The 25,918-nt window shown below is 46.2% G+C and overlaps 1 protein-coding gene across 1 annotated transcript in view; it reads right to left on the bottom strand.

Annotated features, from left to right (window-relative positions):
* NR2E1 (nuclear receptor subfamily 2 group E member 1) overlaps nucleotides 1-4,056 on the bottom strand; it is an 18,055-nt gene extending 13,999 nt beyond the window's left edge. Inside the window, exon 1 of the mRNA XM_017828892.1 lies at nucleotides 3,945-4,056. Coding sequence (XP_017684381.1) covers nucleotides 3,945-3,969 — 25 coding nt within the window. The 5' untranslated portion in view covers nucleotides 3,970-4,056. The remainder of the gene's footprint in view (nucleotides 1-3,944) is intronic.
* Nucleotides 4,057-25,918: the final 21,862 nt, after the last annotated feature.

Genomic DNA, 25,918 nt, shown 5'->3' with positions numbered 1-25,918 from the left:
CTTCTCTTCTCTTCTCTTCTCTTCTCTTCTCTTCTCTTCTCTTCTCTTCTCTTCTCTTCTCTTCTCTTCTCTTCTTCTCTTCTCTCTCCTCTCTTTTTCTTCCCTCTGCCTCAAACAGTCTTCTTCTCTCCTACCAGAACTTAAGCTGGAAATTCAGTTCTCTCACGAAACCTTGGTCTCCAAACTCCAATGAAGAGCTCTCGAGACCATTATCTTTGTTCGGAAATAGTTCGGGAGAGCCCCGGCTATGGGGGTTGAGGATGAAGGCTGGAGGGGTAAAAGCAGCAGCGTGCGGAGCGCTGCGGAGCGCTGCTACGGGACGGGAGGGGGCAATGGAAACAGGCCGCAGGGGCTCCTCTTGCTCCCTAGAGAATTTAGGAGTCGGAGATACTTTCAGACATGTCTACGCTAAGGCTCTAAGACAATGCCTGTTGGCAGACAATAGGGACATTAGATAAAGTGTTAACTTAATGATTTTTCCCATTGAAACTCGTTTGACTGCCTCCAATGAGCACAAGCTGCCAGCTTCTCCCCTAAATGAAACCCGACAGCTGCTATACACAACACGGTGAGAGGGACGGGGATTAGGTTAGGGACTGCGAGAGGGAGGGGTGGAGGAGGGAGGGAAGGTGGGAGGGAGGGAGAGGGGTTAAAGAATAGAAAACTTTTACGCAATTAATAAGGAGCGCAGCTGAAGGATGCCCCCCCGACCCACTGCCTGCGAGAAAACCGCGGCTTTGGAGCTGCAGGTAGGCGCCCGTGAGGAGGGCTGAGGCCAAGGCACCGTTTCTGGGAGTGTGTAATTACAAGCCCTCCTTGCCACCTGCCTATTGGGGCACCAGTGACCCGTCAAAAAGTGTAGCATGGGAATTCGGATATCGCACAATGCCAACGGGGGGAAAGCGCTCGACTTCCCTCTCCAGTCCTTAGCATCCACGGGGAGAGAGAGGGTCCACACGCACGCACACAAAGGAGGAGGAGGAGGAGGAGGGGCAGGCTGGGGGGGGGGAGAGACACTGGAGCGATACGTGCAGTGTTGGTGCATCCCGGTGTGGAGCCCGGCACTGCCGCGCTGCCCCCACGCACCCCGGTCCACCGCCGCTCCCGGCGCCGGGACCCCGCTCCGCTCCTCTTCCCTTGCCAGCGGTCCCCAACCTCGGCCGCGCAGCCGAGCCCGCTGTGGAACCGCTGTTCCCCCCGGGGCACCGGACAGCCACGGGGGTCCCTGCTTCCCCGGCTGGCCTGCGGTGCGGGGCAGCCAGCTCGGCTCCACTGGCGCTAAGGTCGTGCGGTGGAGAGGGAAGAAACTTGGGTTACTTTTAAAAAATAGTTTTCCCCAGACGGATTTTATGTTTGGGAGCTGTTTTGAAAAAATCCTATGCACTATTTAGGTACATATCCACATCATGCATGTAAACATATTTTCTATATATCCTTTACTCGCCTACATATTCGATCTATAAAACCCGAGCGCCTGGAGCACCTCGCCAAACCCACATAAACATGTTTCCAGCCGCCAGAGCGGCTCGGCCGGTCCTCTGAGCTCCGTGGACCTTGGCGAGGCGGAGGACAGGGAGAGGGGACACGGCGGAGGGAGCAGCTGGGGCCCCCCGCTTCACGAGTCTGCGGGGCCGCCCCGTCCCGCCGCCCGCCCGCAGCCCCGGCCGCGATCTGCACCCCCCCCAACCCCAATCCCTGCCCCGCAGGGGCTGTTATGAGAAAACTTTCGTGCAGGGCGAAATATGAAATAAGTAGACGGGTAAGAGGCAGGGCGGGGGGTGGGAAGAGAAAAATGTAAGCTTGACACGGGGTCATGCGATAACTGATTAACTCTGTTTAAAAGCGCTCCGGTTCCCCGAGGTACCGCTTCGTCTCAGAAGTTTTAGCGCTAAGAAAATGGGATTTCTGTTCAGCAGGGAAACCGTTTTGAACATCCCACGACAGGGGGTCCTTGGGGGCTTTTTTTTGTGTCATAATTGCTTAAAGGATATATGGCAGTCCCGATTACTGTAATTACCATCAGAGGCTGTTGAAAGAAGTTAGTCTGGGCTCGGGGGACGGCGGGATGGGGTCTTGTTACCACCCAGGCTGATATCGCAGCTGACATCGCCAGGCGCCCACCGGCGGGCAGAAAAGCCAGGACGCAGCTCCCTTGTCCAGGAACCCCCTAGGACCCCCAGGATCGCGCCCAGGCCCCAGGACATCTGGTCGGGCTTTGCATGCGCTGTCGAGCCCGGCTGGGATCGGGTCCCGGTCCTGAGCGAGGCCACGCGTGTGCTCGTCCCCGTGAGGTTTGGCCGAGTCGGGCCTGGGGGTCCCTTTCAGGAGGTCCCCGGGGTCAGGGGGTCATCAAGCGGTGAAAGCGGCGGCAGTGGCCCAGGGTCGCCCAGCACCGTGCGGCCGGAGGCGCGGTCCAGCCTGGCGAGTTTTCTCCTTCGCAAAATGTCTCCAGCAGAAGCTGCGGCGTCTTTTGGGGACAAGGCTCCCCGGTCCTTCCTGCCCCTTCCTCGGCACTCAGAAAGCTGCCAGGAGCCCCGACAATGTCCCAGCGCGGCTGCCCACGGGCCCGATCCCGCTCCGACTGCCTTGCACTTCCCGAGCAGCCTGGGCAGTGCAGCTGGCGGAACCAGCCCCCGGCCAAACAGGTTTTTGGACCCTGCCCCCTACTCTCCCCCAGTTAGCCCCTTAGCACCTCGACTACATTTTTTTTTTCCCCTCGGGCGGCTGGCTCGGAAAGGTGCCGCACTCAGCCCCAAGGAGGAAGAAATAAAACCAGCCCACGCCGAAGCGGCGGCAGCTCGGCCGCAGTGCCGGGGGCTCCGCGCCGCTCGCCTCCTCCACGCGCGACCTCCGCGCCGAGGCCCCCGGCTGTCCCCCGGCCCTGCTGCGCCCCCTTCCCTCCTTCCCGGCTTCCCGGCTCCCGCGGACAAAGGGCGGATCCGGGTCAAAATAATGGAGGATAGCGGCGAAAAGAAGGCCTCAGGGCTGGCTAGAGGCGGCCGGTGGCAGGTACCACGGCGGGTTCCTCACGGCTTTGACTCCCTTTTTCCGGTGCTCCGCAACCCCGGGAGCCCGTCGGAGCGCAGAGGAAATAGCTGTCCGATCCATCACTTGTCAGACATTAAATTGGATTGGGTATTTTCCCCCCCCTTTGTTACTGACTCCATCCATATTACAAACTTCGAAAGTCCCGTTGGGATTATACGGATTGAGCCATTCTGTAAGAGAGGTTAGTCATGCTTTAAATTCTCCAGTTATGAGGTGCATGGATTTAGGATTAAGGAAAATGTGACTTTTAAGTTGTTTCTGCTTTCCTCGTTGCAGGATTATTTGTTGTAACTGGGAATGGTGTGCAAAGTATTGCGTTTAAATCCTCCTTCAACTGAGTTGCTTGCGCGATTCCGTGTAATTGAGTGACCGGAGTTTCAAACTCTTAAAAAGAAATTATTATGTCGCAGAAGGTTGCATAAACTCCGTGAGAAAAGCAGCACGTTTCAACGCCGTAAAGCCATTTAAACCCAAACCTTCATTCTTCCGCCCCAGTACCGGAGACCTGCACACAGCCGCCCGAGCCCCGGCGGGACCAGCCCCCTCCCCGCCGCCGGCAGAGCCGCCTTCCCCAGGGCTCGCTGCCCACCGGCTTCTGCCCCGCTTCCCGGCGCGGAAGGCCAGGGCGTGCAGCTAAAAAGCTTTACTTTTTGTAAGACCCCGGGCCCAAACTCTGTCGGGGCAACACAGAGCCTATATATTCGTTGCCACTCCGGTTGGAAATATACACTTCTTTTTCAATTGGGCGGGGGTGGCGGGGAGGGAGGGGGGATGCAAACCCAAGCCACAGCCCCCCCTCCCCTTCCTCTCCCTCCACTCCACCTCCCGCCCCCCAGGCCAGGCTGCAGCCGGGCTCGGAAAGGCTGCTCGAAGTTCTCCACCGCGTTATTACCCACTTGTTGATCCCGCCGGCTTGCTCATGCTCGAAGCCCCCGGGAGTCGTTAAACTCGGGGTGAAGCGTCGGCGCCGGGGCGAGGCGGTGCGGCCCCCCCGGAGCGCCCCCTGCTCCGCGGGGCAGGTGCCTCCCTTGGGCGCTCACTGCTGGCTCCGCCGCTGGGGCCGGCACATCGTCGCCGAGGCCCCGCTCCCCGGCAATGTCCTCCCGAGGGACGGGGACACGCTGCGGGGACGCGGTGAGGGGAAAAGGCAAAAAAAAAAAAAAAGAGGAGCAAAAAAAAAAAAAAAAAAAAAAAAAGGAAAGCCGAAAATAAGGCAAAGAAAAATAGCAACGAAGCGACCCAAAGTCGGCGGCCGCTCGCTGTCCCCCTGCGAGTAGATGCTCTCGGGACCCCGGGAGGGTGCAGGGGGTGCGACTGTGATCGCCACTGCGCTCCTGGAAGGCAAGCGAGAGCCACAGCAGCCAGGACAACAATGAGGCGAAAGAGAAGGTAGGATGGGGAGCGGGGCTCTGCGTCGAGCGCCTCGGTGCAACGAGCAGGGAGATCAGAGCCTGGAAAAATAATGGAAGGGGGGAAAAGGCGTCAGAGGAGGCAGTCTCTGCCTCTCAGAAACTGAATGGTATAAAAAGGGAAAGGTTTCCAGAAGTTCATTACACTGGCTGACTTCGCGCTTTGAGCTCCAGGCTTCAGCCCCTATAATATCGGCAGAGAGGCTGTGACAGGCAGCGGCGGGGAGGGGAGAGGGACGCCCCTTGCCCACTGAGCTTCCCTCGCTTTCCCCCCAACTCCTGCCGCCGCGTGACGTCACCCCGCGCTGGGAAGAGGAGGGGGCAGGGAGGGGGTTAAATGCTAATGATATTAATGAACCCCCGAGCGGCTTCCACACAAAATACAGCGGCTGCCGAGACGATTCCGCCTCCTCACTCGCCTTGTGCCCTCACTGTCATAAAAAAGGACACCCCCTAGAAAAAAAAAAAAAAAGAAAGAAAAGGAAAAAAGAGGAGACAAAAGAGAAAGCAGAAAGAACGGATCAAGATCCCGTTTCTTTCGCATTTTCCGTGCTGAGGTGGGGCCCGCCTGTGGCTCGCCCCTGCCCTTGCCCTTGCCCCGGCCCGGGCACGGCTGTGCTGGCAAACCGGCGGGACAGGGCGGGGACCGGGCCGGGGCTGCGAGCCGGGCCGGGCCCCGCCGAGCCTGCAGCCTTCCCACCGGGCAGCCGGACCTCCGTGCTGCCGAGGGAACCGGAGGCTGGCACGGGGGGAGCAAGGCCGGCGCACGGCGGGGTTTGCAAGGCGAGCGGGGGCGGCTGCCGCTTCCCGCTCCCCGGCGCCGGGACTTGTTGCACGACGGCCGTGCAAGGAGCCCGCCCTTGCTCCGCAGGGCCGCTCCGACCCTTGGGCACCGCCGACCTCGCCGTGCCTCATCATCTCACCGCCCTCGAGTGGCCCAGCACCGCTGTCAGAGCCGGGGGGCGGGGGAGCGGCGGGGGGCCAGAGATGAGACCCTTTCCCAACTCAGCATCTCCGGTTTCACCTCTTGGAAACTCTCTGCCTGCTGGGATCTGGTAGAGCAGTCCAAGGATGGTGAGAGACGCTTTCCTTCCGCATCTGGGGAGAAAGGAAAGACTACCTTTCCTGCGGAGGCAAAGTGGGGCGGGCAACGGCACCAGAGAGCAGGGGCAGCAGTTGCTGAGGAACTTGTGAAAACCTCGGATGTGCCTCGGTCTCTCCTTTCTCGTCCCTGTCACTGATATGAGGTGTTAATGCAGTATAACTGACTTACCCCTTGCTGGTAGTAATGCTGAGGGAAGGTAGTGCTTAGCCCAGCCCTAAACACACTGTCCCTATCCTTTTGCACTTCGTTATTTCATCCTTCCATCCTTCTACACCAGGTATGAATGATTCTTCTTGTGCCTATACCATATCTGTGTTGCAGGGCTGCATGACTCTGGACAGCACTAGAATCCCAGTGACTTTTTGCTCTTTGCTCCCCATGGGTCCAGCGCATCCATGGCACAGAAGGAAGCCTTGAATCAGGACAAGCCTGGTCCTGCCTAACACTGAGAGACACTGTCCAGAGGACTGGGGAGTTACTCAGGGAGATCTCAGAAAGCAAAGAAACTAGTGTATCAGGGAACGCAGACAAATTCACTCCAAATCTGCTTCCAGGGAGACAGGGAATAGTTCACCTCCTTGAGCAATGTGGAGAGCAACAGGAAAGGAGATGCTACATTAGCAGGGTCTGGAGGCCAAAACAAAGATGAATAAATGGCAGCAGGGCCCAAATCTGTCCCTGGGCATCCCTTGCTCTAGTGAGGCAGATCTCTGATCCTACAGAAGCTACAGTTCTTTGCCTTATAAACTCTGAAAAACACTGCAAATACTGATCAAACTGTGTCTGTAGGTTCCAGCCACACCTTAGACAGGCTGCTCTGAATATGAGGAGGGCTCCTCCTCCCGTGTACAAAATCAGGCTCTGCAAAGATTAAATAAAAAGAAGAGCTCAAATAACCCATCCCTCCACCCAAAACTCCACTAACATAATGCACACACCCAAAGCTGGCTCTGCATGTGAGATGGGCTGGGGCTGTGAATTGCTGAGGAGGGAGCAAACCATCAGCTCTTCCCTGTTCCCCAGGCTGTGCAAACCTGCACCAGCTGGGGTTTGTCCTTTTTCCTGTGGTTTGCTGTATCTCAGCCCTGAAAGTGAAGGCATCATGTATCTTCCAAGAGTACAGGGAAGAGCTCTCTCCCTAGTCCAATTTTTCACTGCAGCTTCTATCAAAGCTGTTTCCATGATCATTTGGTGGAAAAGCACTCCAGCTCCAAAAAACCATGAAATTATTGTTAACATTTTATTTATAATTATTACCATTATTACCATTTAGCATTTACCACTACTGTCTTGGTTTTGGATGGGGTAGAGTTAATTTTCTTCATAGTAGCTGGTATAGCGCTGTGTTGGGGATTTAGGAGGAGAATAATGTTGATAACACACTGATGTTTTAGTTGTTGCTGAGCAGTGCTTACACTAAGTCAAGGACTTTTCAGCTTCTCATACTGCCCTGCCAGCAAGTAGGCTGGGGGTGTGCAAGAAGCTGGGAGGGGACTCTGCTGGGACAGCTGAACCAAAGTGGACAAAGGTATATCCTATACCATATGGTATCATTGCTGAACAAAAAAACTGGGGGGAGCTGGCTGGAGGACTGGCTAGGCATCAGTCTGTGGGTGACAAGCAATTGTCCATCACTTCATAAACATATTCTTTTATCATTATTATTATTTTTCCCTTCCTTTTCTGTCCCTTTAAACTACTTTTATCTCAGCCCACAAGTTTTACGTTTTTTCTGATTCTCTCCCTCGTCCCACTGAGCAGGCAGTGAGTGAACGGCTTTATGATGTTTAGCTGCCTGCTGAGTTAAACCACAACAATTATATTTAGTATTTTGTTTATTAAACAGTCCTACATATACAGGAGATGCTAATATAGTAATGAAATTTACTGTCTTCTCATAGTGCCTTGGAAGCACAAATAGTTATCCATCCTGATACAGGAGTTGGCATGTGTTCTCTTTTCAATGTATCTCATTCAGGACTCTGGACTCTGACTACATATACATGGTGACATTTTTTAGCATTGTGCCACAGTCTCTTGCCAGTTATCTTTTCTTTTCTTGGAGTCTTAGCAGCAAGAAAAATCCAGTGTGCAACCGATCTTCAAGTTCAGCACTCCTGACTTTGTCTCGCATGTCTTCTCTGCTCTTTGGATGGGGACCCAAAAGATACTCAGTGAGCAAAAAAAAGGACAAGAAGAAGGTCAGGCGAGGGAAAAATTTAAGCTGCCAGAGGTGTATGGATGTAGCAGCAGAATATACAGATGTGGCATTTTCTTCTGCTTCTCTCAGTGAGAAGCAGTAAGATCAGGCAGATCTAACATACCTGTTTTCTTGGAAAGGAGATAAGGAGGGAAAGGATAGAGCTATCTTCTCCTGGGAGGAGGAGTTGCTTATGCTTTGGGATGCTTGAGAATCTATCTCCATTCCCCTCCTTTGTGGTATGTGCCAGATAAAAGTCAGGGAAGTCCCTAGGCAGCCCCAAGCAAAAGGGGTGAGCACAGCAGCACCCTCACAGCATAGAGACCCACAGGATTTAATTCTTCAAGGTTGCCAAATCACCATGGAAGTCTAAGGTAACTTCACTTCTCTTTAGGTCACAGTCTGTGGTTTTGCAGCACCACCCAAATCCCTTTCTGTATCCACCCGCCAGTAGATGGATTGGCAGCCGCACTGAGAAGGCTACTGAAGGGACCATGGTGCTTCTTGGCTGTCCCGCCACACTCCTGGTCTGTGACATGGCTGTGCTTGGTGCCCAGCTCAGGCTGCTCCCTGAAAGGCACCTAAAAAGTTCTTTTGCAGTACTGAGTCTTCCTTGCCAAGCCCCTGCCCTGTGCACATCTTCCCAGGAGGGCCCTGCACTGTGCACTGTGCACTGTGACGTTGGCCTTCCCCGTGCCCTGTCTGGGCCATCACGCTGTGCTGGTTTCGGCTGAGATAGGTAATTTTCTTCACAGTAGCTGGCATGGGCCTGTATTTTTGGATTTGTGCTGGAAACAGTGTTGATAACACAGGGATGTTTTCGCTACTGCTGAGCAGAAGGCCTTCTCTGTCTCTCATTCCACCAGCAAGGGAGGTCAGGATGCAAGTTGGGAGGGGACAGAGCCAGGTCAGCTGACCCCAACTAACCAAATGGATATTACAGACCTTCATACTCAGCATGTAAAGCTAGGAGAAGAAGGAGAAAGGAGGAGATGTTCAGAGTGATGGTGTTTGTCTTCCCAAGTCACTGTTAAGTGTGATGGAGCCCTGCTCTCCTGGGGATGGCTGAACACCTGCCTGACAATGGGAAGTGGTGGGAATGAATTCCTTGTTTGCTTTGCTCATGCGTGTGCCTTTTCCTTCACCTGTTAAACTGTCTTCATCGCAACCCACGAGTTTTTTCACTTTTACACTTCCTATTCTCTTCCCTGTTCCCCACTAAGGGGGAGTGGGCAGGTGCCTGCGTGGGGCTGAGTTGCTGGCTGGGGTTAGACTCCACCATACACCCAACATAGCTGACCCTATGGGATGAGGATGCTGCATGGCAGCTGGCCTGGCAGCCACCCTGGATGCCCTGGGGCCAGATGCTTTCCAGGGCTGCAGGGCTACGTTGAGAGCCCTGATTAAAACAAGCAAACCAAAAGGCACCACTCGGTGCTGTGAATTTTATCCAGGTGAGGCAAGAAAAGGCTTTTCCCCCAAAATGTTAAAATCTAAGGCAGAGAAAGATGACCCAGTGAAAAGTGTGTCCTGTAAGTGCTCCCTCTCTCCTGGTGCAAGAGGGATTTCCTCGTGCTCATTTGTGCTGTGTAAAGCAAAAACACCTTCCTGCAGCAGCTGGGGATGACTTTCTCTGAGCTGGTGGCACCTTACATTCCCTCTCGACGTGCTGAGGTGTCCCACAATGAATGTACCAGTTACCCCTGGTGGATTCTGGGCTTGAGCAGCTCTCAGCTCATCCTCCATCCTGAGTAATCCATCCAATAAAGCTTTGGGGAAGACCTGTATTCCCTGCAAATGCCAGTGAAAAAGTGGTGAGTTTCTCCCTTGTGCATGTGCATGCTTGGTTAAGTAAGTTAATGACCACATGCAACAGCAACCATACAGCTCTATTTCCACTCGTGCATCTGGTGAGTATACAGGAGCAAAGGCATCTTGTGCAGAACAGTGGGAAAAATTATACCTAAAGAAGATAACTGAGAAAAGAGTATTGCTGTAAGTCATGGCACTTCTTCTCAATACTTGTATTCAGAGGTGGAATAAGCCTGAGTTCACTTGCAGCAATGAAATGCCCCATTAATCACGTATGCCTTTGAAAGGGATATGTCAGGCTTGGCTTATACGCCTACACTGGTACCTGATCTCCTCTAGACAATGCCAGACAAGTGCTTAACAAAGCAGCTGTAGTTAGTAACTTGACTTATTTGTTAGTTTGCTAGTTAGATATAAATCAAAGTGTCGTAATAGGCCAATGATGTAGCAGCAGCTGCAACCTAATTTAGAGAGAAACAGCCTCATTTTAGTTTTCCTGACATGAACACAAAAGATAGTATCAATACTGAAGCCAGCAGAGACACAGCTATATAAAATTAGTGAAAGATTCAAATACAAGAGCAAATATATTATTAACTCAATAAAAGAAAACTTAAGATTGGTCTATGCTTTAATAGTTTTAAATTGTCAATAAAACAATGCTGACTGAAAGGAATAAATACATCTTGGAGCTATGCTGTGACATTTAAAAATCATTTTATCAGTGTATTGAATAAATAGCTCTGGTTGCATCCTAAGCACTTGTGTGTGCGTAGGAAAGAGTTGCCTTAGCTATGACCCTGATTGATTGTCCTTTGAATGTAATCATTTCTCTGGTAGACTGGCCTCCCAAATTTTGCTGGAGAAGCCTATTAACAAGCTGACCTTTGAGGCAATTGCACAAAATACTGTGTAGTGGCAGCAAAGAATGCTATTAGAAAGGGCTGTATTTCTGGCTGGCAATGCAGTAGCTCAGCTCCATTGATTTCAATTTAGCTATATCTCTTGATATTGGCTGGAGATCAGATCTGTGGTATCTATTTCAGGAAATGAATTTAGAACCAACAAAAATAAATACTTCCAGATGCAGCATTGAGTCAGCATATCACATTCAGTGCTGCTTGAAAGTATTGAGCCAGTTGGTGCAGATAGATTTTTAAGAAGAGATGTATAGCTTTATTACTGAATACAACGTTTATAGCCAAGCTTGCTTTATCTCTTCCTTCATAAAATATAGGTCACAGAAATATCCTTGCAGGTAGAGCAATTACTGGCAAGTCTAAACAGAGGAGAGAACAATATGCGTCACTCTGCAACTACCTACATGTATTATGAGGTTGGTTAGGATTTTCTGCTTTTTGACATTTCAGACATGAGATTGGGATGGTGTGTTTGAGAAACCAGTGGTCTGAGCCTGTGTAACAAAATTTAACACTCTTACCCCTAAGAAAGCTGGAAAGCAGAGGTCTACTCTGCTCCTCTGTAAAATGAATTAATCCTGCAGCTATTTGCACTTGTCATACCTCAACAGAAAGCGTAGTCCAATGAGAACATACACTGAGGCAGATTTTGATCCTGCAGTCTTCCATTGTAAATATGAAATTGCATAGTTTAACAGACTTCGACAGGATTGCTGGTGTGGGTGAAATCTGCAAAATTCCACGTGAACAATAAAGTTTTAGGCAGCCTATCTGACTGGAAGAGTCCCGTCAGTCCTCAACTAAGATTTCACCATTCAAATACAATGTACATTCTTCAACTTGCAATGTATTTTGATGGTTCATAAACCCTGGTGCCTGGAGTGCTTTCTGCAGTGTGGGACGCTTGCATGCTTCCAACCCAGGGATTCTGAGCTTTAAGTGCTCTTAAAAGAGACTTCAGATACTTTTCTCATATTCTCATGTGACTTTGGCAGATGCAATTTTGCTACATTGTCACAAGAATATTATATGACCATATATATATTAGGGAATTACAGGTGCTTGGATATAGGTGAGGATATCCCCCTCGTGAGATGTGATCCAGTATCTGTATGTCCCTCTTTTCAATGAAGCATGGCTTTTATAAGGGTAATGTGTTATGGGAATTCCAGGACAGAGCTTTATCTTGTGACTTAGTTCTTCATGCTACAATACAGAGCAAAAAGTATTGAAGCACTGAATCAAAAGCTGAGGACTGACATGGACGGCAATCCAGCGTGGAATGGTGCTTGTGGAGTAATAATAACTAGTAATGCTTACATTAACTGCTTTTCTTAATTACTCAGTTCTGTGGCAGTGCTGATACTGATAAGCAAAGCTGTGTGGCAGATCACTAAGCTAAAGCAGTAGAAGTCCAGTGTGCAGATTATTGCTCAATAATGCTTTTGTTCCAATTACAAGTGAAGACATGATACTGTGTATTAAAATCACGATCTTTAGGAAACCCCAAGAGTGAACAAAATATTGTAGTTTGGCTACATATATGCATGGGAAGTTGCTTAAAATCTATGGTGTGGTCAATTAACCAGTTTTGTACGGTCAGGAGTATATGCTTGATTATTACTTATGTTTTATATATATTGTCATTGCAGTCAGTGCTGGCTGATTCTGCCCAAATCCAGCTAGCCTTTTTGCTGGCATGAGGTTGATGTGATTCAGCATCTGACAGACAAACAGAGTGTCTTTTTCTTCTGTTCTGTTTTCTGTGCACACGGTAAACACACTATAGCTGGTAGAATAATTTCTGTATCCAGTAGCTTTTTTTTTCTTTTATTGGAAATTATAAGCAAAATGACCACTCAGAAAAGAGGAGTTTTGGTCTTGGGAGACCCATCAGTTTGGTTGATGACCAGGGTCAATCATGCTAAGGGAATAAAAGGTAAAACAGCCAAGCTTCCTTATGGATACCATTGTCCCTGGTACTGGTGTTCCTCCCATACCAGGGAAGAACAAATATTAATTGACTTGTGCATTTCTAGGAGAGTTGAAGGAGTGAGGTTCCTACCAGAGAGATGCCATATGGAGAAAGCTGTGTTTGAATATATTTGCGATTGTACTGCTTGAATTTTAGCCCATCTCAGTGTATTGCACCATTGCAAGGTGTGTCCATGCTTACTCACTCGCCCTTATGATCTCTTAAAACTCCTCTGCAGATGGTGAAGGTCTTAGGTCCTACAGCTGTCTTCTGTGACTGAGGACACTGCTGCTCTGCAACTGTTTGTTGAACTCTTTGTCCCCTGTAGTGAAGGCCACCTAGAACATGTGATACTCACTGGTGTCTTCAAGTGTGGAGCCCGATATTTCAGTTTTAACTCAGAACTTTAACTTGGTCTCAGTTTTAACTCGATGTGTTCTAGGTTTTCTAAACTGATTCGCTTGGAATAGATCTAACATAATAGTAAATGAGCCCTGTTTCTTGCTGATTTATAATTAGGTTGCAACCCTGTGTGCCCTTTTTGCTTTCCAAGAGCAGGTGTAAGCAGGCTTAGGGGAACTTCGTGGGTATAAAGCAGACCGGTGACATTTTTGATGTCAGTTTGAACTTGGTCTTCGTTTTTCTTGTGTCTTTCAGGAAATGCCTTGGGAAGGCTGTCAAGTAAACACCAGTGGGCTGGACAATATTCAAACAGTGAGATTCTTTCGGAAATGTAGATAAACCCCATTTTAGATACAGCGAGACCAAGTAGTCTGACAGAAGAGCTGGACCAGCTGTCACCCAGCAATGGAGTTTCCAGAGTTCATTGCCCTACCGTTTTAGGACTGTATAGCTGCCTTGCACCTATTTCTCATTCCCTTCTTTTGGTCAAATAGCTGCAGCAGATCTATGTCAGCGAACCGTGTTTCTTCAGCTTTGTTTGGGAAGCCAAACTGCCTAAATAGCAACAGATAAGCACTAAGACTGCAGCAGAACCACTTATTCTCCTGTGAATTTGGCTTCTTTGCTGTGCAAAGGCCTGTGGGGAAGAGCAGGCTATACTTGGTGTCTATGCCAGTTTCTCATATGCAAAGGGCAACTGTGTTGGGCTGAACAACCTCTTCCAGCCTTTCCCAGAAAAAAACAGAGCTCTAGTTTTCAGCACCATAATGCTCACAGGAACCTGCTAGCTCCCACCTCAGCATCCACCCAGTGGGTATAACAGAATCACAGAATAGTCTCAGTTGGAAGGGACTTCCAAGGATCATTGAGTCCAACTCTTGAGTGAATGGCCCATAAAAAGATCAAACCCACAACCTTGGCATTATTAGCACCAGGGTCTAACTAATTGAGCTAATCTCAGGGTCAAGGTGGAGTCAAGGTGAGATTAGGTTACTTTTTCTATTTTTCCCAAAATTTGAGCTATTAAGAGAGATTAGTCTGACAGGGTTGGGAACTTCTCAGTTGCTGCCCTGCAATGTGAGAGTAAGGCTGTCTCCGTGCTGCTGGGAGAGGCCGCGTGTATATGGTTGTAGATCTGCTGGAGTCCTAGCTGTGGAGAGAGTTTCCAGAGCATTTTCCCATTCTGCTTTTGGAGTATGTGCAGAAGTGTTGTGGGGAAGGGCAGGTCCTATGTGTGAGCCAGGGAACTGGCTAGTGCTATATTCTGAGGGTGGGAGCAACAGCAGTGCACGTGAAGAGCTGCAGTTTGTAACAGAGCAGGTTTGTCTCTCTGTTCATGCAAACAGACTGTGAAGTCCAACGGAGAGTGTGCCTGCAAGGAGCATTGCAGCATCAGTGTGGGGACAAGAAATACCTGTAGTTTGTTTACCCTTTTCCTGCCTGGAATATGAGCCCTACTGCACTGTGCATAGGAAAAGCCACACCAGCCTGTTCACAAAAAAAACCCCAAACTTGTATGCATTTAAATGCAGATTTTGGTGGCAAACCATAAAGAACGAGGCCTGATGCTCTCAGGTTTGCGTTGCTGTTGAGGTGTTTGAGGCTGGGAAACCCTGGCCAGCCTAGCACATTGCTGTGTATCAGGCATGACAATGCCATGTAAAAGAAGTTCCCTGAAAGGCTTTCAGAAGTCAGAGCAGCTATACAACAGCCTGGGAGCTTGTTAGCTCCCTTGCTACATCTGCCTTGAGATGAACAAGAGCCCCCATCAATGCTATTTCGCCTTTCTGTACCTCAGGCCCTGCACTCATCCCACCTGCTCAGGACAGCCTCCCAGGCAGACAGACAGATGGACAAGGATACACTTACTCTTCCTCCTACACTTCTTCTTTTCCCCTTTTTCCTCCATGGCTTTTTGCTTTTAAAGGTTGCTGCTGACAAATCTATCTATTTGGGGCAAATTGTCAGTGAGAAACTTCCGCTCGAACTCTTTGGGACAAAACTGCCTCTTTGAAAGGGTAAATCCCGTTGCATGAAGGTCTGAACAATGGCCAAATGTGTTGCTGCTACTGCTGCCGCTGCTGCTGAGGCCGGGGCTGTGACAAAGAGCGGATTAATTGGTGCCGCGGCTGACTGGTTCGAGATGGCTCCACTCAGCCCGCGCTGCGGGGAGCCCCATTGACTGGGCCCCGAGTCCCACTTTTCACAAACTCCAAACAAAAGTCAATTTCTTTTTTATAAGGCGAGGGAAGAAAAAAAAATCAGTTCATGTTTGAGCTCGGGAAGTTGACTTGTTGGATTATAGGGCGTCATGCTCTCTCTGTCTGTCTCTCTCATGCTTTAAAGTTGCTTCTCCTACTAAGAGAAGAGTGAAGGGGGAAAAATGGAAGCAAAAATGAGCCGTCCCCATCAACATAAGCATGAGAGTGAGCTCTCGGAACAGAAAGTTAACAAGGACCAAGCTGAAGCTCTTATTTAGTCAAGTTAAACTTCTTCAGCCATTTGATGCTGTTCTCAAAGGTGCCTGCAGCACATTTAATCCTCAGGTAGACAGTGCCGTCAGTGAATGAGACTGAGTTAGCGTGATTGAAGTCAGCATACCCATATGGGACTTCATGACTGGCAAGTCTCCTGCCCTCTTCTTACACGGAAGGTTTTCTCACGTGAAAGTGGGCAACACAGCTAGATGTCTTGTGTCCTCCTTGAATAAACTTTGACTTCCTCTGAATCTAATCAGGTCAAAACAGAGAATGCAGAATGAGGTTCCCAGGAGGTACATCCCAAGCACTTAGGAAAACTATAACATATATAGAAGCAATCAAAGAGAGAGGAAAAAGAAAGAAAACTGGGGGATTACTCTTGTGCATACAGATGTTAATAGCCAGTACTAAGTTGGCACAGTTTCTGCAGCTGAAGTTATACTAAAGCATTTTGGGAAGTTAATCCCTGTAATTGCTTTGATAATCTTGTGGTATTTAAGGTATCACTTAATCAATATTTAGCTTTTCTTTTGGAAAATAGTGAACCCCAAATAAAAGAGACAGGCTATTATCAGATGTAACTGCTGACCCTCTCCTCCTGGCGGTGGTATAGTATCAGATCTCCTAGTTACCTGTAATTTATTTGAATATCTTCTGTCTTTGCAGGGGGATATTTCACACTGGATTCTATTTCTTCCTTTTCTGCAGAGTGGATCCTTTGATCTAACTCTCACTAATTGCTTTGACACACAGGGGAGGGAGTGGGGTACCCAATAGTTAAATTTAATTCCTCTGATTTTTTTAACCATCATTTTCTGCAACCTATTCTTACTTTAATGGGAAACACGGTGTGATTTATCATGCACAGCTTTGCTGCAGACTATAAGGCAGACAAACAGAGCTTAGAGTAGAAGACTACAGAGTGCAGCAGTTTTGATTTGAAGTCAATGATAATTCTTGTGTGTTTTATCTCTGTGCACTCTGCAAATGAAGTTTTAATATTTTAAGTTCCACATTACAGATTTTATTTAGTCCACTTCTCAAGTAGAACTATCTTTGTAAAAATGGGTGCAGTAAGAGCCAAACAGTAGGGACATCTGTTCATGTTATCCATGTAGCTCTGCAAGTATAGCTTAACTTGAAAAGAGCTTCTGGTTTCATTACTGAGCTGGAGGATTTAACACCACACCACATGCCCCCCTCCCCTAAACCTTTGACTGTGACCTTCGCTATGGCGCTGCATTTGCTTTTACCCTCTAGATGTTCTTTGACTTTTGGCTAACCTGACACTGGAAAGACTCCTCTATCTTCCCAGGCTGATCTTCTTTTTGTATATATTATATATCTGTATATAGTTCTGAATTAATCCATCTCTGATTTTATCAGTGAACAGAGAGCGCCACAAAAAAAACCAATCTGTAGAAAGGTGAAATTATTAGTTTCATCATCAAGAATTCGTCAAAATTACGAAAATATAAAAGTGAAGTTTCTTGCATTATACGTTAAGTGTGGTGTAGAGGTCTACAGGAATCAAAAAGACCCTGTGCTCGAGTTTTCCTTGCTTTTGGGTATGCCCTTAAAATTTTTGTGGTTTCTTAAAAGGAGCTTCATTAGTGTGCAGAAGACAATACAAAGAATTATCCTTTTCATTGTGCCTCCATTCTTAACGCTTCTGGCTGTCAACTACCAAGCTCTAAAATTAAGGTGGCAATTTTCAGCACAGCAGCTGAATTGTAGGAAACTCCAAGGGAAAGAATGGTCTGATATGTCATAGGTGTTAGAAAAATCAAAGGGAAAGAGGCTGGAGAAGAGGTGGTTAGAATTGACTAGAAGGACATCATTAGTGATTTTAGAGAGAGCAATTCCTGCAGAGTGAAGTGGTTGGAAACCAGACTGCTGAGTGTCAGAGAGGTGAGTTCAAGAGAATGGGAGTAAACTAGTAATTTGAAAGGATAAGAGGTAAAGGAGATGAGAAAGGCATAATGGTATGTAGAGGAGGGTTGTTTTTGCAGAGACTTCAGAGGCTTATTTGAAAACAGACGAAGAGGGTGATCCATAGAAAGAGTCTGCTGGTGAGTCTGGAGAAGGAAAGTGCTAATCAAAGAATGAGTAGGGATGGGGGAGGTTGAAGGGACCCTGGCAGGGATTGGATGAAGAAAGGATTTTTTTGCAAGGATAAATGCAAAGATGCAGAGTATGAACACAGGTGTCTAGAAACATACGCCAGACCACGTGCCTGGATGAAATAAGGCAGACTAGAGGCTGGAAGATTTAGCACTTAGTGGGTAGGGACGTGCAAGATGGGAAGCAGAGTTGAGGGTAAGTATGACCAGACTTAGAGGCTGAAGGAGGGACAAAAAAAGACAAAGAAATCAGAGTGGCCAAAAGGTAACTGGAGAATGCACAAGGTGTAAAGGCAGAAACAGCTGTAAAATAAGGTCAGTGACTCTCCGTTGATATGGCAGCAGAAATCTGAAGCTCTTAATATAGGACTTGATCTGCAAAAATCAGCAAGAGAAACCAAATCAGCAACAGTGAGGAGGAAAAAGAGTGGTTACCAGGAATGCACTGTAAGGTGGCAGATAAGAAAATGGGAGAAAGGAACTGGCACCTCAGCTGGCAGACCTAATGAAGTTCACAGTGAGGCAAAGAGAACTGGGGGGGCAGCAGTGCCATTATGTACATATTTTGACATATTAATCTAGTTTCAGGGGTGGCCATAAGGGTTTCCAAAGCCCATGGCCCTGCCTCAGTTGGTGTAGGACACTCTTTAAAAAAAAACAACAGCAGATAAGGAAGAATCTATGGATTCTCTTGTTTTCTTTTTCATCCATATAAACCCCTTGGAATCCTCAAAACTTCTCAAATATTCAGATTTTTGTCTTGGACAGATGAACCTGCCTTCAGAGTCTGTCACTGTTGCTCCCTACTTAGACAGTCTAGTGTTCAGCAATGGGCTCTTGTGCTAGGGCTGAGCAAAGTGTTTTCCTTTCACTCCAAATTTTCTCTTTAGTACCCAAGATCAACATAAAGGTACCTATATCAACCTGGAGGCACTTAAAATGCTGTATTTTGGGGATAAAGTCTTTACTTTTGTTACATCTCTAATACTGGACAATGCTGAGCAGCTCAGTCAACTTTGCTGAAGTCTCAGACTTCTTTGTAAATCTAGTCCAGGTCATGCCAAAAGCTCTGACACTGTACAGGAGCCTGTGGAGAAACAAGAATGAGAGTTGTGCTTCTTTTCTATCACAAGAGCTGTATAGACAGCTCTTGGCTTCCAAGAGAAGCAGACCTATTGCACTGAAACTTTACTAAGGTGATCCATGCATTGGGCACTGTGTTTGCTGGCACAAGTTAGGCAACAGGGTAGAGTTGATTTTTCATGTCTAAGAGACATGCAGATGCTATAGAATCATGGAATTGTTTAGGTTGGAAAAGACCTTAAAGATCATTGAGTTCAACCATTAACCCAACACTGCCAAGTCCACCCTCAAACCATGTCCCCAAGTGCCACATCTATGTGTCTTAAGTACCTCCAGAGATGGTAACTCCTGAACTTCCCTGGGAAGCCTGTTCCAATGCTTGACAACTCTTTCAGTGAAGAATTTTTTCCTAATATCCAATCTAAACCTCCTCTGGCTCAACTTGAGGTGATTTCTACTCATCTTATTGCTTGTTACTTGGGAGAAGACACCAACCCCCACCTCGCTGCAACCTTCTTTCAGGTAATTGTAGAGAGTGATAAGAGGCTCCTCTGAGCCTCCTTTTTTGCAGGCTAAATGAGCCCAGTTGTCTCAGTTTGCTGTATACCAGGATGCCAGTTGCATTGGGTTGCGCTGTGCTCACCTCAAGCAGGGTCATCTGCTCAGCCCCATCGGGTAAACATGTAACATCTCTGTGGGGACAGCTGAGTGCGAAGACAAAATTGCTGCAGAGCACTGAGGTCATCAGAGATGATCAAGCCTTCTGCTTCTGCCAGAGCACCAAGCAGGGAAAGAAACACTATTTTTTTTGGTGTAAATTAAAAATATTTGGTGTGAAAGCCAAATGTGCAGCCTTGCTCTGCTTTGTATAAGATCACTTTTAAGAGTTGAGCTCACTCCAGAATTGGGAAGGACAAGGACTGACATCTTTGTTTCTGCTGAGTCCACAGGCTTCTCCCCCACAGAAAAGTTCAGAGGATGGAGAAAGCCCATATGAGCCTCCTGGTCTGTGAAGGCATCTCATCATACCCCTCAGGGCTGAGAAGGTGGCAAGGTGGAATTTCTAGTCCAGGCAACAGAGTTGGAACATTTGCTGCACCTCAGGTCCAACTCCAGTCTTGCCAAGGCAGTGGATTCAATGAGCTATGTGCCCAGGACTTCACTACAAGTTTGACCTAAAAAGAATTGTTTGTGTTGCAAGAAGAAAAATTAAATGCATTTTAGGAGCCCTGGGTTATACTCTCTGTCTGTAAATCCTTTTTATTATTATTAATATGAAATTGTTGCTATTTCTAGATGACAACTGAGAATAATTCAATTTAACAGCAAGGCTATCTGGTAAAAATAATTAATTTCCTCTGGAAAATGATGGGCTGAGCTGGAGGGAGGCATCTTTCACAGACCGTAAAATGTGACTTTAAGGTCAGAGTCAGATAGTCAATTCCAGTTCTGGGTACACACAACCCAGTGTGTTGTGTCAAGAAGACAGATAATGAATGTCCCAGTTGCTGTGAAATATTATCACAGATCATTTACTTAGTTTGAAATAACAAGTTTTAAATTGTCTGTTATGTTCATTACCAAGTGTCCTGGTTTTGGCTGCAATAGAAGTAGTTTTCTTCCTAGTAGCTGGTACAGTGCTGTGGTTTGGATTAAGTTTGAGAAAAATGCTGATAACACACTGGTGTTTTAGTTATTGCTAAGTAGTGCTTACTCTAAGTCAAGGACTTTTCAGTTTCTCATTCTCTGCCAAGAGGAGGTGCACTAGAAGCTGGGAGGGAGTGTGGCAGGGACAGGGCACTTGAACTAACCAAAAGGATATTTCATGCTTTAGAACATCATGCTCAGTATATAAACTGGGTGGAGTTGTCTGTGAGGGGCTGGTTGTAGTTTGGGGACAGGTTGGGCATTGGTCAGTGGGTATTGTGCATCACTTGTCTTTCTTTCTTGGATTTTATTTCTCTGTGTCTTTTTGTTCTCTCTTTCCATTACAGTTATTATTATCATAATGTTATTATTATGTTTTGTTTCAATTATTAAACTGTTCTTATGGCAACCCATGGGTTTTACCTTCTTTCTGATTGTCACCCCTAATCCCACTGATGGGAGGTATGTGTATGTTAGAAAGCAGCTCTGTGGTACTTAGTTGCCAACTGTGGTTAAACCGTGACAATGAGAAAAATGTCTTATGTTTTATTCTACTGAGTGTTAACCAGCTTTCCCAATTAATTAGTCATTGAATTATTTAAGATGCAAAGGCAGTTAAAACACTATTACAAGATATCTAAACTATTTTTATCAGAGGCCTCTGTTGTGCTTGGTATTGCATAAACAAACAGAGGAGATTAATTTTACTTGCCTTTAGAAATCTGAATAGCAGAATTGGTTATCTTCATCTCCCCTTATGCTGAAACATCCCCACACATGTTTTTTGTGATGCATTTCTCAGATCTATTTTAGATTCTGAATTTGGATGAGATTAATTGCATCGCAAAAGTACCAATTTAGTAGATGACCTAAAAGTAGCTGTCTACTTTCCTGCGAGGTGAATCCCCGTTCTCACAAATGGGGAACAGAAGTGCAGAGGAACTGAAGGTGGGATTCATCTGACCATAAAAACAGGCTTTTGCAGTACTAACTGCAAATGTTCAAGTTTGGTATGTGGGCTTTTCATAGTCAGTTGTGAGAAAACTCTTCTGGGGCACAGTTCATTTTTCCTGTACCAGACATCCAAAATAGGCACTTCTATTTAGTAATTGTATGATGTCTTTCCTTCAATTGACTCTTAAAGTATCCAGTTTCACAAGATTCAGATGCAGATAACTTCACATGGATATTACAAGTCAGGTGACATGAATTCCCCCTGCTCCATGTCATGTGGAAGGTTTGTTTAGGTGTCTGAGAATGAATCCAGTTTTTCAGCAAACCTAAACAGTGATCCCCTTCCTTGAAGACATCTTGCTTTAGTACAAATACTCCTTCTGAGGCAGAGCCTGACACTGGGGTCCCTGAAAGCTTCCATTGAGCTATAAAGGGCAATACATTACAATTGATGTGGGATGACTAATCTCTCCTCTGAATGGTCACACAGAACATTGCCCGGTTGTGGTGTTCAGTAGGAGCAGAGTAGAGTCCTGGGCCTCCAGTAGTTGTCCAGCTCTCCAGTGGCAGAGTCTTCCAGAGGGAGGGAAGACAAGCTGCTTCTTTTCTGTATCTTGGTCTCATACATGTAGTTTGATTGTCTTTCCTCATCCATCAGTACTACATGATGCCAAACTTCTTTCAGGACCTCGCAGGCAGAAATGTAAAGGGCGTGTATAACTGAAGATGTTTTTGAAAGGTGACATGACTCAAATATCCTCAGAGTTATGTATCCAGAGCCAAGATGTTTCTAGGACAATCAAGAGACACTTGGAAGGATGATTAATATACTTCGCACCACTTGATCAGAGAGTAAAGAAGCAGTAGATGTCATCTTACATGCCAATTATTCCACTAGAAAATATGTACATGGTGGCAGAATCAAACCATCAAAAAAAGAATTTAAAAGTCTCACACTTTTGGTTTGGCATGTTGCATTTTTCATGACTACACCTTGCATACCTGTTCAGTCAAGGCCTCTTTTTTTTAATGCTACTTCAGTGACACATAACTTCCCTAAAGATGGAAAAACTAAATCAAGGTCAAAGCCACCATTTTCCACTGTGGACCAATGGCAGTAAGGGATAAGACTGGAGATAGCCTGATTTTCAGGTCTCTTTTAATCAGTATATCATGCTTCCTTCTCAGCTAATCCAAAAATTTCACCAAACCACACTGCTCTATTTTTTTTCAACATAAATTTTAAGCTCAGTTCATTCTGTCCAAGAATACAGGTTGCATAGTCAGATATTTGTGCAGGGATGTACATCTGTATGTTTATATTGGGGAACAATTATTACTCTCTTCTACTCTGCTCTGTTGTTCTCTGCTGAGCAGAGAAAACTAGGAACAATTAATTTTGTGTCTCTTCCGTAAGCCAAAGAAGCACTCTCAATCTTTACTTTCAAGAAGCAATTAACTTCAGGTTTATTAGTCAAGTTGTGCTATGAAGTTTCAATCTTTCATTGTACACTGTGAATTTTAATTACAATTTATTAAAATAATTTAATTGACTTCAATCAATGGGCGTGAATGAGGGCAGAATTTCCCTGAGAAAGCTGTAGACAGAAGAAAAGGCCACCCATCCTAAATGCCTTCTGCCTGCCCTTTTTTGGGTTGCATCAGACTGCCTGAAAGAGGGCTGTATTTATCATCTTTGATGCCTCCAGCTCAATGGTCAATTCATATTAGATTCCACAAAAGGCAGTGAACCAAATTCATCTCTGATACAATTCCATTGACTTCAATGGTCTTACCACAGGGATTAATCTGGCCTAATATTATAGTGTTAGAATGCATGTGTGTGTACTATTAGTCCAGACTCTTTGCTGGAGATCATGCCATGTAAAAGCTGATAGCTGTTGCAGTTGCAATTTGCTCAAGAAATCCAATCCCTTTTGTTGACCCACTGAAGTTGACATTCCAAAAAAAAAAAAAAAAAAGGGAGACCAAAAACCCCTCCAAATGCCTAATCAATTTGCAACTGCAGCTGAATTTAGATGTATATTTGCTAATTTGGTGTATTATGCATGCAAATATTGGTATAAAAGGTGTTTCAATTATTTTCTAAGGCAGGGACCTATGCATTCTCTGCAGTAACAAAGAGTTTAAATGGAGTTATTTTTCCCTGCCTATAATCGTTCTCCCTTTTAAGTACCGGGCAGAAAAAGTAAGTTTACTGCTTCTAGCACAATGGCTCTCTTCACTTTTAGGTTTGGGAGACCTGGGTGACCTACGAAAGTTAATTAGAAGGTTAACAAAGACTAAGGCAGAGTAGAATACAGCGCCTCTCCTCCAGCCAAAGATGTCATCCATTAATTAGGGAAATCGTTAAGGTGGCCTTTATTGAATCCATAGAAAATCGGCAGTTTGCAGTCGACAGTTTTGATCAGATTTTCCTCTCCCCAGTAATACTACCCTTAATCGTAGGAGCCACGGAGGGTTTGGGATGGGCTGGGAGGGGTGAGGGGGAAAGTGTATGTGCACATAGGGGGAGTATGTGTTTCAGCGACATTACAGTTAAACAGCCGCCAATTGTGACGGCTTTGATTCTCAGGCTTACATGGCATACTTATTCCATGATGTAATCTTTATTGAACCTGGAAGCTTGGGGGTGGGGGGCAGGGGGCAAGTGAAACTCGCTGCTGCTGCCGCTGCTGCCTCTCAGCCGCAGGAAGCCCTGGGAGTTAATATTGCAGTCATCATAGGCAGAGCTTGCTGCTTTTGCATGGTAATATGCTATCTGACTCCCCTTTCCTCCTCACTGAAGAGTGTCTGCTTCTAGCATTGAGAGCAAACAGCCATCTGCACAACAGACCCTTCACTTCTCCAAGAATACATTCACTTTAAAGTTGAAGGGCCTTTTTGTAGATCTCAGATTTTTTTATACTCTTTTTTTCTCGCTACAGTACCAAAGTGGTGTTGCTATTGAGGACTTCAAGTGAAATGTTAGACAGTCCTGGCATTTTAACATGTATATTTTTTAACCTGCTGGGAGAATTGGCTGGCTGGAGGTCTTTACTTGTTTAATTTTGACATTATTCCCTATACATTGAAAAAGCTGTGTCAAAGATAGTGGTTACATCGAGTCCAGCCTGCTCAGTGTTGTTACCAAGAAAGTGACCTAGCATTGCAGAAGTGTTTTGTTTGAACATGGGAAGCCATCACCTTCCAGGGGAGGAAGGCAAAGACAAGGGCTACTGCAATCTAGGATGTTTACGTTTAAACAATGTCCTAGCTCTGATGTCCTGGAACTTATTGCCTGGAGCCATTGGTTTGAGTGTTTTAAAAATGTGCAATCAAGAACTGTTTGGATATCTAGAGGACTATATCCTATGCAACATGTGGCAGAAAATGTCTTAGAAAGAGTTTAAAAATAAAACTATTGGATGAGTAATATTTTAATTGACTGGTGTTCAGGATAAATTATGCACTATTCCAGGCCATTGAAACCAACGAGCTACTAAAAAAATCTTGTACTTTTTCTTGCACCTCAAATTCCGGTGAAAAGCTTCTTTATGTTACCATGAATTTCTCTGTCAGACAGAATTTGAGTGTGAAATGCCAAGAAAAAGCAAGTCTTAATATACAGTGGGCACATATATGCCTTATTGCCTGTATCTTTCTGTTCAATGCATTAGATAGTACTTTATATATAGTCTATCATTCAACCTCTCTTATAAAACAATTAAAGTTTACTTAGTATTTTTAGTATGCAAAATTGCAAGCATTGAAAGCAAGTATCAGCACAGAAACAGTAGCAAAAAAATGCCAAGCTGCTTCTGATATGCTTCATGCTACTCTCAGCTTTTCCGTATCCTTGTGGTGCCAAAAGAGAGTGCCCAGGTTTCGGCTGGAATAGAGTTAGTTTTATTCCTGGTAGCTGGTACAGTGCTGTGGTTTGGATTCAGTATGAGAGCAATGTTGATATCACGCTGATGTTTTAGTTGTTGCTAAGTAGTGCTTACCCGAAGTCAAGGACTTTTCAGTTTCTCATGCTCTGCCAATGAGAAGGCACACAAGAAGCCAGGAGGGAGTGTAGCCAGGAGAGCTGTAAACTAGCCAAACTAACCAAAAGAATATTCCATACCATAGACCATCATGCTCAGTATATAAATTGGAGGGAGTTGTCTAGGTCTGATCGTGGTTTGGGGACAGGTTGGGCATTGGTCAGTGAGTGGAGGGCAGTTGTGTTGAGAATAACGTGCCTCTCTTGGGGTTTATATCTCTCTTTTTTTGTTGTCTCTCTTTTCATTACTATTATTGTTATAATTATTACTACTAGTATTATTATTATTTTATATCCATTATTAAATTGTTCTCATCTCAACCCATAGGTTTTGCCTTTTTTTCCTACTCTCCTCCCCGTCCACAGCAGGGTGTGTGTAAGTGAGTGGCTACATGGTACTACTTGCCAGCTGGGGTTAAACCATGACAGGGAGATGGAACAAGGTATACTCCATGAGTAAGGCTTTCTCCATGCTTTGAAGAGCTCCCAGAGACTTGTGATTTGAACTGGAGAGGTACTGTGTTCCCACAGCTCTGTTTTGGACATTTTTCTCTTTTAGGCTAAGAGACAAACTAACTCATCCATTGTGTAGCCACTGAGATCCTCAGATAGAGTACTGTAAGAGGGCCACACTCTATTATTCTCTTATTATAGAGCAGCAGAGGCTGTTCAAGAGTTACATTGGATTTTTATATGTTTTCCTACTGCCTTT

This window comes from Lepidothrix coronata, unplaced genomic scaffold, assembly GCF_001604755.1.
Source record: "Lepidothrix coronata isolate B3197 unplaced genomic scaffold, Lepidothrix_coronata-1.0 Scaffold5, whole genome shotgun sequence".
NCBI lineage: Eukaryota > Metazoa > Chordata > Aves > Passeriformes > Pipridae > Lepidothrix > Lepidothrix coronata.
The sequence above is the reverse complement of the archived record's forward strand: the minus strand, read 5'-3'. Positions and strand labels throughout refer to the sequence as shown.